This window comes from Felis catus, chromosome C1 (assembly GCF_018350175.1).
Source record: "Felis catus isolate Fca126 chromosome C1, F.catus_Fca126_mat1.0, whole genome shotgun sequence".
In the NCBI taxonomy this organism is placed as follows: Eukaryota; Metazoa; Chordata; class Mammalia; order Carnivora; family Felidae; genus Felis; species Felis catus.
The window spans coordinates 167,800,493-167,813,271 of NC_058375.1; the positions used below are offsets into that span (position 1 = coordinate 167,800,493).

General features: G+C 31.9%; 1 protein-coding gene across 2 annotated transcripts in view; it reads right to left on the bottom strand.

Moving 5' to 3' along the window:
• Positions 1-12,779, bottom strand: part of CWC22 (CWC22 spliceosome associated protein homolog) — a 56,772-nt gene that overhangs the window by 15,568 nt on the left and 28,425 nt on the right. For both annotated transcript variants that reach the window (XM_006935392.4, XM_003990908.3), the window contains 8 exons: positions 12,192-12,320; positions 10,508-10,676; positions 10,075-10,128; positions 8,148-8,283; positions 7,848-8,054; positions 7,693-7,755; positions 3,182-3,286; positions 1,716-1,797 (listed from right to left, as the gene is read on the bottom strand). In XM_006935392.4, the coding sequence (XP_006935454.1) occupies positions 1,716-1,797; positions 3,182-3,286; positions 7,693-7,755; positions 7,848-8,054; positions 8,148-8,283; positions 10,075-10,128; positions 10,508-10,676; positions 12,192-12,320 (945 nt within the window). The remainder of the gene's footprint in view (positions 1-1,715; positions 1,798-3,181; positions 3,287-7,692; positions 7,756-7,847; positions 8,055-8,147; positions 8,284-10,074; positions 10,129-10,507; positions 10,677-12,191; positions 12,321-12,779) is intronic.

Below are 12,779 nucleotides of genomic sequence, written 5' to 3' on the forward strand. Positions count from 1 at the left end.
ATTTGTATTGGACAAGACGGTCTCTTTTTTTTTCCATATTGAACAATTCTCTCTGTAATTCTCTGTCAGTATGTATTTCTTTAAGAAATATAATGAAAAAGGATTGTCTAACGGCATGGACACTAAGCCCTTGATTCACGTTACCAAAAGGCTTTCTGCAGACAGTGTATCCCTTTAAATTCCCACCGATGTTTATATGTCTCTCACTAAAATCATTAGTGCTGAGTACTGTTGCTTTGGGAAAAAAACCAAAGTAAATCGCTTTGCTGTTTTAATGACCAACAATAGCATTTATTGTTCTAGAGTGATATTTATTTGATAACTTTATGTTTCAGGATCCCATTACATGAATCCCTCAACCAGGTCCTTTAAACACCTTTCTGCTGAAGTCTGTGTGGTTCTTTCCTAAAATTTGTATGAGCTTTTAATTAAGTACATTTTGTTATGTGCAAATTTTGTTACAAATATTTTTACTTGGCATTTGGGGGCTCAAAACTCTTAACAAATACTAACATATAATACAGTATTGCTGTTACTAGAGTTCTTACCACTCTGTAATTGTGACTGTAACCTAATGCTTCCTTGTTCAAATATTTCATGTGATTCAAGGATTATCAAGGTTTGGTAAGCTAAAAAAACTGTTTTATTTAAATAATTATTCAAAGAGCTCCACTGCAACTCTTTCAAAATTAATGTTAACAGCAATATTAAAGCAGTGAATCTACTGTTTACAAGTGATTACTGTTGAATTTGTAAAAAAGGATAAATGAAAGGTCAAACTCTAAGAATTTTTATCTGTAACAAAAACTCATTTTCTGTTTTAAGTTTGTATGAAAAAATATTTAATAGTTTTTCTTTCATTTGAGAGGCAAAGAAATAGGTAAGGATAAACCAAAAATATTTCTAGCCAATGTTTTGCTTTTTAACATTTTTCTTTCTGAAGATGAATCTAAGCCAAAAAGTTTTCAGACAGAATAAAAACAGGATGACTCCTACGTATGAATCATTTTTGCTATTACATCATATGAAATGGAAATATACAAAACCTAGTAAGAAAACAAAACTGAGAAAACATTCATCCTCCAGTGTAAAATGTAAACACTGTGCCCATTAAATCAATAGGTTGATTCGCATAAAAAACAACAGATGTACTAAGCATTTCATATTTCATTTATTTCTCTTCAAAACCAAACTCAGCCTTCAAAGGGAATAGGATATTTGTATGACATCATAGTAGTTCTTACTTAACATTACTTCAAAGGGTCCTCAAAACCTCCTAATTCTTATTTCCATTTATATTCATTTCCATCCGCACGGCAAATCAGTATCCAAAAGTTATCATAACAGTGTTTCTCTGCTTAGAATCAGAATTAGAAACCAAATTAAAAAAATACTAAATTTCTACTACACAATTATATACTGTGCCAGCTCTATAATATAGAGTTGTTTTCAGGTTTTTATTAGTTATATTTAACTATGAGGAATGACAGTTAAAAGAACTCTGTTTAATTATGTAACATGAATAGACCTTCCAAATAAGAAAAGATAATTTTCTTTTGAATCAAAGAACCAACAGTAGGGAATCTATGAAGTTGAGCAGGTAGTTTGAGAATCCCTGAAATGGTATCTAGTTTTCTGTTATCAGATACTAAAAATTTCATCTTCTTTTCCATCTCCTGTGAAAAGCAAGGATCAACAGAGCTACAGTATCTTACCTTGACTGAATAGCAAGATAAATTGTACGACGAAATGAGACTAGATTGATTTCTGTTTTGTCATGAATAGTCACTTTTTGTCCTGAAAGAAATTAAACATAACCAATTACAAAACTACAAAAATAAATGTGAAGAAATGTACATGTATCTCTACATAATAATTTTTCATAAATATTTAGAATCTAGTTTAATAATAATTCTACTCTTTTCTGTGGAGTTCAAAGTAACCATTTCTAGTCTCTTGTCATATCTTAGAGTATTTTAATAACTTGTGTCAGTTCAAAGAAGTCCAGAATCAAGCCAGAAATATTATTTTTGTTTCTGTGCCACTTGCTCATTTAGACACTATAAAAGGCAGCGCTAATGGTATTGTTTGCTAAGATATTATTTCTAGAGTTATAAACATGACAATTTGGAAGAACTGTAATTTACAGGTAGAAATTCAGTTTCAGAGAACACTGGATTATCATGACAGACTGGATGGGTCCATTTTAAATATGTGTATTTATCAAAATTTTCTCTTATCTAATTCATGGAAACTTCTCTTAGAAATATTTAATAGTTTTTATTTGAACAGTATTTTCACATGAAACAAAAATTCTGAAGTAAATGTAGTACACAGGTAGTTAGGAAACATTTTAAATAAGAAAGACACTGGAAAAATTGAATTTACTTTCATAAAATATGTTGTAGAAAACTAATTACACTTCAAGACAGAGCTAAAATGCATTGTGTCTTAGAAGGAAAAGACATACTTTTAATATTTTCAAGTATGTAATATAAGTAAATAATGACCAGTGTATGTACGTTCTGATGTTTTAACTGAGACTTAACCAAACTAAAGTTCTGAGCTTACTTTTCTGTGAAATAAAGCAATCAAAGCTAAAGAAGATCATGCCTGCTCTGTGCAAACACAGCTTCTGGCCTCCCCACTCTATTTTGCCAAAATGAATAGAAAATATCTCATCACTTTCATGTGTCACATTCATGCCAGGGTTGCAGAAATCACATGCACTCAACATGAATGCATCTTTTTCACAGTTTATAGTCACATGCATAAAATGTCAAATTAAAATTATGCTGATATTAAAAAAATGATTTCCTTGTTTAATACTTTTAGAGCAGAGTTTTCAACCTCAGTAATACTGACATTACTGGCTAGATAATAATCTGTCCTGGGGGGCAGTCTTGTGACTTGTAGTATGTTTAACAGCATCCCTAGCCTCCAGCTACCAGATGCCAGTAGCAATTCCCAGGCCTCCACAGATTTTATTTTAGAGGATTACATTAGAATTAATTTATTAATTAATTTTAGAGGATAATGTTAGTTTAATAAATGCAATAATATAATACATAAATAATAAATAAATTTAATGAACAATCCTAATTTATTTTAGAGGATTACATTAAAATTAATTTAATTTCAGAATATTTTACAGTATTATTTGAATGAGCTACACTTTTACCTTCTTCATCTTCTTCTCCCTCTTCCTCCTCTTCTTCCTCTTCCTCTTCACTACTTCCAGCATCTTGGTCTGTGTTTGAGTCACTATCTCCTTCATCAAGAATTTCTACCAGAACAAAGTATAGGAAAATATCAGTGAGCAAGTGATACACATGAATCTCATTCTGAGAAGATAATTCTCAGTTGGCCGAAATCCATAGTGTTGTTCCAGTTTACCACCCAACAAAGATGATCACCCAGGCCTATGTTATTGCCTAGGTGGTCAGAGAGCCGTATGTATCATTCTTCTGCCAGCTAGAAAATGGTCATAAAATAAGGAAGGGATGAAAAGAACAAAGAAATAGTAGATGAAGGTTTTCCAAAACAGCAAGACCACTGGAAAAATAAATTATGAATGGAAACAGGTACACTGGAGTCAAAATAATAGTTCAGCATCAAAAAAGAGATCGTCTACTATAAAAAGCTAAGGCTAGATCTAGAAAAAAAGAATTTAGGGTAAGAATGTTTTGTGAAAGATGAAGAACGAAGAAAAAATAATTGCATAATTTAGTGTTTAAATAAACAGTGCTGAGATTTTTATTCTTATGTATACTTAAATAGAACATTACAATTAATCTAAAGACTTTCCATATGTAAACAGAAACAGAAGTTTAAAAGCCTTAAAAAAAAAAACTAGTAAGATAAGCGCTTCACTGGAAAATTGCATCTTAAAATACAACTCACCTTCAGAAGGAAATGAAAACAGTGATGTAAATCAGACAATACGTGGGTCCAGTCACCATATTAATAGTTAACAAATGACAAAAACTAAAATTGTATTTTGCCCAATGGTGTCCTCTATTAATCAGATAAAAGACTTTACAAACCTGGCTAATACTTCACTTTTGTATTTCTAGTACAATCAGAGATTTTAATATAAAGTTTTGCGGTGAACTTATTTTTAGGAGAATTCTACTTTCTTATATTTAACTGAGCACTATAAATCAGGAGCCACATATAACACTTAATGTTAGCAGAAAACTTCCTATCTTAAAAAATAAATCATTTTATTAAAATGAAGAGGTGTCATTCAATCCTTAGCTGACACACAAATCCCAAGAATACTTCTAACAAATGTGACTTCAAGTAATAATCTAATGTGTCTAGTTTCCTATTACATAATGTGGCTTAGACAGACTTTTAAGAGAGGAAACTATTTAGCATTCAATAGTAGGAAGACAGGCACTCCTGCTGTTTTCCCAAATGCTGTAAGACCTAAAACACAAGTGCACCTGGGTCACTCTAAGGTGCTAATTACTAAAGCTGTGCCCACTTCCTGCTGTGGCCATTTTTTTTATGCCAGTTCTAGAACATTTTATGAAAGAATGAAGGTCAAATGAATTGTCTAGTCGTTTACATCATCCTCTCCTCATCTCTCCACTTTAGAATCTACTTACTGAAATCACTTAGGCAATGACAATTGGATTTCATTAACTGAATGAAGCAGTGGTTTCAAAGTATGCTCTGTGAGTCCCTCAGGGGTCAGTGAGGCCTGTCAGGTGGTCTGCGAGGTCAAAATTGTTTTCATAACAATACAAAGACATTATCTGCCTTTTCACTGTGCTGACATCTACAGTGGTTCAAAAGCAATGGAGGTTGAAACCACTGCAACCTGAGCACAAATCAAGGCACCAAACTGCACCAGTCACTGTGTTCTTTACTGCCATGCTCTTGCAGGAGGTTTTAAAAAGCCAGTCTGACTTAAGAATGCCCTTGAAGAGGAAGGGCATTTCATTTCATTAAATCTCAGTCCTTATGTGTAGGCATATATAGGCATGAACAACAAAACATGAAGTTCATGTATGGCCCTTCTGTTAAAGACAGATGCACAATGGTGATGGTTATCTTAGAGAAAAGCACCTATGTGACTGCTTGACCTGCCATGGGATTTCGCTACATTTTTCATTTTTACTTGACAGAATGGCTGACGTTAGTTGTTAGGCATTTTGTCAGACATTTTCTCAAATATAAACAAAGTGAGACTGTCACTTCAAGGAAAACAATTAAAAATATTTACCCCCATGATAAAATCAGAATTCTCAAGAGAAAATTAGAGTTTTAGAAAACTCGTATCCATTCTTGTGAGCTTGACAGTTTCCCAATACTCAGAGTTCTCTGGTAAGACAGGTGGCAATATTAATAAATGTGATTTCTTGATACTGTGCTAATTTAATTTTGATAATGTTAACATGTTAACACTTGGAAGATATGCATAACTGCGTGAATTGCTATTTCCCAAATGATCAGTGGAGCATGTTACGAAATCATGCATGGGTAAAAGATCCATTCAAAGTGATATGCCAGGGGATTTTAATGTAATAGAGTATGAAAATTCATGAATACTGTTTCAGGTTTCACATTTCAATTAATCTTTAAGAAACTATCAGCTTTTGGGGGCACCTGGGTAACTTAGTCAATTAAGTGTCCAATTCTTGATTTCGGGTCAGGTCATGATCTTATGGTTCATGTGACTAAGCCCCACTTTGGGTTCTGTGCCCACAGCATGGAGCCTGCTTGGAATTCTCTCCTTCTATTTCTCCTTCTCTCTCTGCTCCTCCCCATCTTGCACACTCTCTCTCTCTCTCTCTCTCTCTCAAAATAAATAAACATTAAAAAAAAAAAAAAAACACCCAAAACTATTAGCTTTTAAATACAGGCATACTCTTAAGGAAGAATATACACATTATCTGAAAAGGCTATTAAAATACTTCTCTCTTTTCCAACCACATATTATCTGTGAGGCGAAATTTTTTTCCTTTACATCCAAACAACCTATTGCAATAGACTGAACACAAACAATATCCAAATCCATTTCCTATTAAGTCAGATATTAAATTGTACAAAATATATGAAACATGCCATTTTTCTTAAATTTCTTTTGTCTCATAAAGTAGTCATTAAGAGTAGAAAGGGATCTTGAGTTCAAAGAGTTTAAGAAAGTGCTACAGGGGCGCCTGGGTGGCTTGGGTCGGTTAAGCGTCCGACTTCGGCTCAGGTCACGATCTCGCGGTCGGTGGGTTCGAGCCCTGCGTCGGGCTCTGTGCTGACAGCTCAGAGCCTGGAGCCTGTTTCAGATTCTGTGTCTCCCTCTCTCTGTGACCCTCCCCCGTTCATGCTCTGTCTCTCTCTGTCTCAAAAATAAATAAACGTTAAAAAAAAAAAATTTAAAAAATAAAAAAAGAAAAAGAAAGTGCTACAATTAAAGAAAGTACCACTTTCCTGGCACTGCCCAACTGCTGATATCGTAAAGAAACGGATGGAGAGTTCCCAAGTTAAAAAAAACAAACAATAACAAAAAAAACAACAGGTATGGTAAAAATTCCAGAAATCCATTTAGCATCTTTGAGGGATACTGTAGAAAAGCAAGTTCATAAGAAAAGAAGGCAAAATGGGTCCAAGGAATTCTCCATGTTTAGAAACTAAATTATAATAGCAAAAGGAATCTGGCCGTTGCAGTGAAATGCCCCTAGGAACCTGGCACCTAAGAAGAGAAATCTATTTATTGAACCAGATTTGTAGAATAGCGTATAGAAATGTGAAGCTGCTTACACTTTACTTGCTATTTCATTCTACTTCCAAATGACTAAAATAGGAAATGCAGGCAGTGACAGAGCTCTAGGCTGCCTGCTTGCTTCCTGAGAGATTTCAGAACAGTAAGTACTTCTCACACAAAATCACAGCTTGAGGGAAATGGAACTCATAAAATTGTAATTATAATATAATTATATAGGTAATTCTGAATATTAGCTTTAGAAGAAAAATGATAACAAATGTGAAAAAAAAAAACATTGCCTAAATACTGGCTCTACACTTTATTTATCCTTAAACAAGTAACATTTACATCAAACAAGTTTTGTAACTTGTTCTAGGTCACTTAGCTTGTAAAGGCAGACAAAATACAAACCAAAGTCTGTCCAAAGTTAGTGTTTACAATACATCGGCAACATACAAATGATAATAATAATCAATTTATCAATTTATTGACCATTGATACCCTGTCTGGAATTATTGATTTTATCAGGATATCAATCTGCTCTCAAGAATAATAAAGTACAGCACTTTATAATAAAAGAATAGCATTCAGTTGATCATTAAATCAGGGGTAAACTTAAGTACTAATTCTTAGGTGGCAGTGAAGTTAAAATGAAAGCCACCAGTAATTCTTAAGTGGTAGTAAATAAAATAAAGGCCATTAGTAATATATGGATATTTCTTAAGAGGAATAAGACTTAAGGGCTGTATAATTTAAACACAGGAAAAGAGGAGAGGGACAAAGAGGTAAATAATTTAGAATGAAGTAATACCACCAACAAGCACTAGGCAGAATACTAATGCATGGGGAAAAAAGTGAAGAAAATGGCTTCATAAGAGCAGAGATTTCATCAGGTCAGTGATCTAAACCTTTCTTTTAGTATTATAGAGCTACATGAATCGTTTCTACTAATCCAAAATAGGCTATAAAATTCTACCTACCTTTCTTAATAGCTTTGTACTTCTCTTCATTCTCCATGAAATTAGGATCCATCTTGAAAACATCTTAAAAAAAGAAATTAAAAAATAGTGTTTATTTTCTATACTTACATTTGTTGGTGTCCCACGTCCCAAATCTCCCCCAACCCCTGACTCACTAAGAACATCTTCTGGATTATAGTCATCCTCCAGAGGAAGCATATGAGTGAATTGATCATCTTCTTCTACTAAATCAAGTCCTTCTAGGATAACAGGGTGGTCCTTAAATCCATCCTTCCGTACAGCAAACATCACTTCAATCATATACTGAACTCTTTTATCAATTTCAGACTCATGGAGAATATTTCGGAGGCGCTCAAATATAGCTAAAGTTAAAATCAAAGAAAAAAACAGGAAAATAAGCAAAAAATATAATACTCAAGCCAAAGCTCGATATCAAACTGAGAGCATATACTTGCCATTGATTCCTCTTGGTGACACCTGTGTTAATTTAAGGCCACATTCCTTGAGAAAACCAATAGCTACTTCAACACTATCGTCAGTTGGTCTTTCCAGGAGCAAAGTGAGCATCTCTAGGCATAAAACTTCATGTGCCTTAAACAGAATGAAGACATATGGATAGAGAAAATACTTTTAAATACATTAACCTACTATTAACATTAATTTAAAAAATTAGCAAATCTTGTTTTTGCAGCAATAATACTATACATTTGATAAGCAAAGTTTTATAATGCATATAGAAATACTCCAAATATGGGATACAATTTTTTTTACTTTCATTAGGCATCTGTTAAAAATTTCCAGATGATTGTTCCAAAAATCTGAATTATACTGAATACAACTATTTGATTTATCTCCAGAAGAAATAATTCTTCTTACACACTACATGTATCAAACGATATGTTTATAGGAAATGCCATAATTAACTTCCAAATATAAGCTAAAAATTATGTACTAATTTTTTACAATCACTATGTGAAGAATAGTAATACTATTATTTTTTCTAATACCCTTTTTCACAACCACAAGTCTTTACAGCCATTTCCCAGGTCATTCTATCAGCCACTCTGTTATTTAGCAAATACTTCATAAATTATATGAATAATTTTATCCAAAAATATCTTAACTGTTTCTGGTACTCAAGGACACTTTTGAAATACTTCCCTCTAGTTTTTTTTTTTTAACTAAATCAAGTTATTTACACTGGTCACGTTTGAAACTTAGTACTTCTAAATAATGCCAGGAAGGGTGGGAATAAAATTCTCCTGAGAAGCTTTGCTGTGAAAAGAAAATGTACCGGGAGGCACTTTTAAGACACTGTCTATATGCCTTTCTAAGGTTGGATCCTTCTTTGAGATGGGGAGGGAAACAGTCTAACTCTTAGGAAAATATTCTTTCCACTGAGCACAATATCAAAAACACGTCTTAACAGTCTTATATCAGTGATTAGAAAATATTGCCCTGTACCATAATTGAGAATCTAAAATATTTAACATTTTAACTGTTTTGTAGCAATGCCAAAAATATCTTCAAAATGAGTGTAGTTAATATACATTCAAAACTAAAACTTACTATCTGTTCTGTTATAGGCACGTGAAATTAAGTCTCCATGGTCTTAAGAAGCAGGTTAGCATTGTAGTAATTTAACTCATTAGGTTAAAATCTAATAGATTTCTAAGAGTGAACACTGGAAAGCATTTCATGTAGGAAAGAATTAAAATATTAATGGTAGATAAATAAGATTAAGTGTGACTTCAAAATTCTTCATCTTATATGTAGAAAGAAACCTTTGAGTGCTAATAAGAGCAATTTTATTATTTTCAAGTTTAAACAGAAATTATAAAAACCCCTCTCAAATAGATCAATGGATGAATACAAAATAATCATAAAACCTGAACAATAAAAAGACAAAACTATTTACATTTAAAACAGATTAAAATTACTTAGAATTACTTAAAATTTATATTTTATAAACTGATTCTAAGAATATATGACTTTATATACTATGTAGTTGCAGAGAAAATAATTTCTTATAGAATAGAATATCAGCACGAGGTTCTCAAAACAACAGGTACAGGAGAAAAGAGTAGAAGAAATATCAACTTTATTGTCTTATAAATATGATTAAATTATATTCTTTGAAGGAATAATTTATAGTTGAATAACCACATATAGTATTATCAATGTGATAAAATACTGTTCTGTGTTCCTCTTTTTATTTAAGAATGTTAAACACGTTTATTATAGTTTTAAAACTAAACTATCATCCAAGATACTTTTCTGAAAGACTACAAGGCGAAACAAAAATAGAGATGTGTCAATGAAGTGGCATCAAGCATGTGGTCTAATGCCACTGAACGGCATCAAGTATTAAAAATTACTTACCACGTTTTGGTTAATAAGATGTGCCACAAATTTTGAAGCAGTCAAACAAAGTTGCTGAAAAGTGAACAGAAACAAAGTAAATCTATAAACTAAAACCAATTTTCAGTTAACTACTGAATCTCCAGCTCACTTACACACTCTACTTAAAATATGTAGCACACAAACGTAATTTTTATAGTACAGAAAGTTACAAGATAAAAACTATTACATGTGAAATAGTGCCGTTTCTGGCTAAATAATTACAATTCTGCAGTTATAGCCATTGTGTCTGTGGCTCATCATTAGTCGCCAGGGATATTTAATAAAACAAAAAAATGTTCTCATGAAAGGAATGCAAGGAATTCCTATGTAGCAATCAATATTGCTTACCACTGTTGATAATAGATTAGTCTGTCCCTATGTGGCAGGCAATTTAGAAGCCCATAATATATACCTTATCATTTCTTCGATAGCCTTTTCGAAAATTAAGAATTAACCTCTTGAGGATTAATTCTCCGATTTGTGGAAATTTTGAGTTGATAATTGCCACTAATGCTGCATAAACATGGGTGAAGATTGGAGAAGCACTCTGTGCTTGCAAAACAGATCTGGACAGCAGGCCTCTGTTTAAAAAAGAAAAAAAAAGAGTCAATAATCACCAAATTAATTAAAAGAAAAAAAACATTTAAAATCCAGCAATATGACTCATCTGTAAATAAACACAATAGCTAAAACTGGACTAAATCTTCCTCACCTTATCTAGTCTTACTGATAAACAAAAACTTGAAAAACAAAACTTCGGATCTGTGCTTTTTTTAAAACAGCTTTGTCTACAATTATTTTCTTCAAAAAATTTTTTTCTCTAAATTCCTCTTTTCCTTGCTTATGTCTCTTCGATCTAATCATGAATTTGAGTTTTTAAAGCATTTTATACTAATATGTTTTACATCTTCAAAAAAGCGAAGGAAAAAAAGATCTGCATCAAAAACTAAAATTAGAAGTTGAATTCCCACTGTGAGCCCATCATTTATATAAAATTAATTCTGTGATTAAAGACAAATTTGGATGGTTTCCATCTTTAAGCCTATGTTAGTAAAATGAAGATTTGGAATACTGCTATGAGACAGACACAGTTAAAGCATTGCAAGAATAATAATGCTAAAACAATGACAGGAAAATATAAGGTTCCACTTCTAACTCATTCCGAAGTGAGCATGGTTGTATACGCATTTGATAAGGGGTGAAATGCAAAGTGAGCTAACTGAAGAGTTATTTTTAGCAATGTAATGACAAATAATTACCGGATTGTCAAAAGGCAGGAAAACAATATCTTAACAGTTATTAGGTTTAACTTTGACAACTGAATCACCAGAGTAGAAAATGAGAAAAGAACACCCAGCTTATAAACTGTGAGATCTTAAGCAACCCATAAAGCTTCTGCTGCTTTCTGACTAAAACGGGAGAGCTCTACCTACCTTTTAAGGACAGTGGGTGCCTCTTGGTCAACTTTTATAACCCCACAACATGCTACACCTTACTTTATATGACCTCCCCACAATGTTTTTGAGATGATAAATCAAGGTCATGTGAAATGACATTGGAAAGCATCCCTCAGATTTTAAAATAAAAAATAGCATATGAAATATTTCTATTTCCTGACCCTTTTAAAATCATGACCATTTAAAACCACAGAGAAAATGACTGTCACTCCCTTCTGCTTTTCTAAAATTTGCCACTGATTTTTCTCATTTCTTTCCCATTCTCACTTTGCTTTCATTAGAAATGAACGCTATATAATAACATTTTAATAATAAATAAATATTATAAATATAATAAAAATAAAATAAAATATTCATTATTCCTCATGAGTTTAAATTAGAAGTATTCAGTAAACAAATATCTGCCCCAAAATCAGTATGTGACATCAAACCTTCTCAAAAAGCAAAAACTCCATGCAATTTCTAACAGTGAAGCACAAGTTGTTAGTAGTTTACATTTTTACAAGAACTGCATTTTAAATAATTATTCTCAACTACTATTAAAGCAGCACAATGAATCAGTGATTATTGTCCATGTGGATATTATGTTCCTTTGAAAAATTGCTATGAAATACTATAAATAAAATAGTTGATGCTTACCTTCCTCTAACTATATTTTCTTGAAGAAGTTCTTGAATAATAATACCTATATTAGAAATGTTGACTTTGTTGATAAGACCATTGATTGACTTCTTTAGGGCCTCCCAACTCATCCTCTGGTATGCTAAGCTAAAAAGAATTGATTTTAATAAAGTGAAAACTTACACAATGATTACAATAACAAGAGGTTATAATAAGAACTTAAAAAATACTTAGTGTTCCTTTGTTTTTAACATTATATTCACAAATGACCTCAAAGTGCAATATGACTATATGACTACAAATACATAGATTATATCCTAAACCATATTTGATGTTCTGTACATATGATGCTCATCTATAGATCACTTCTCTTTAATAATATAATAAAATTGTGTAAGGATAATGTTTTATTCTTATATCCATGTACATTACAAATCATAATATCCATTTATTAGATTCAATGCATATTTATTTTACATTATAACATTCACTTACTTTAAATTATCTTTAAAAAATATTTAAAAATGAGTTTTAAAAAATTTAAATTATAATATGAAGTATCCAAATATAAGCCATAAAAAGGAGATTTTTATTATGACCTTTCTC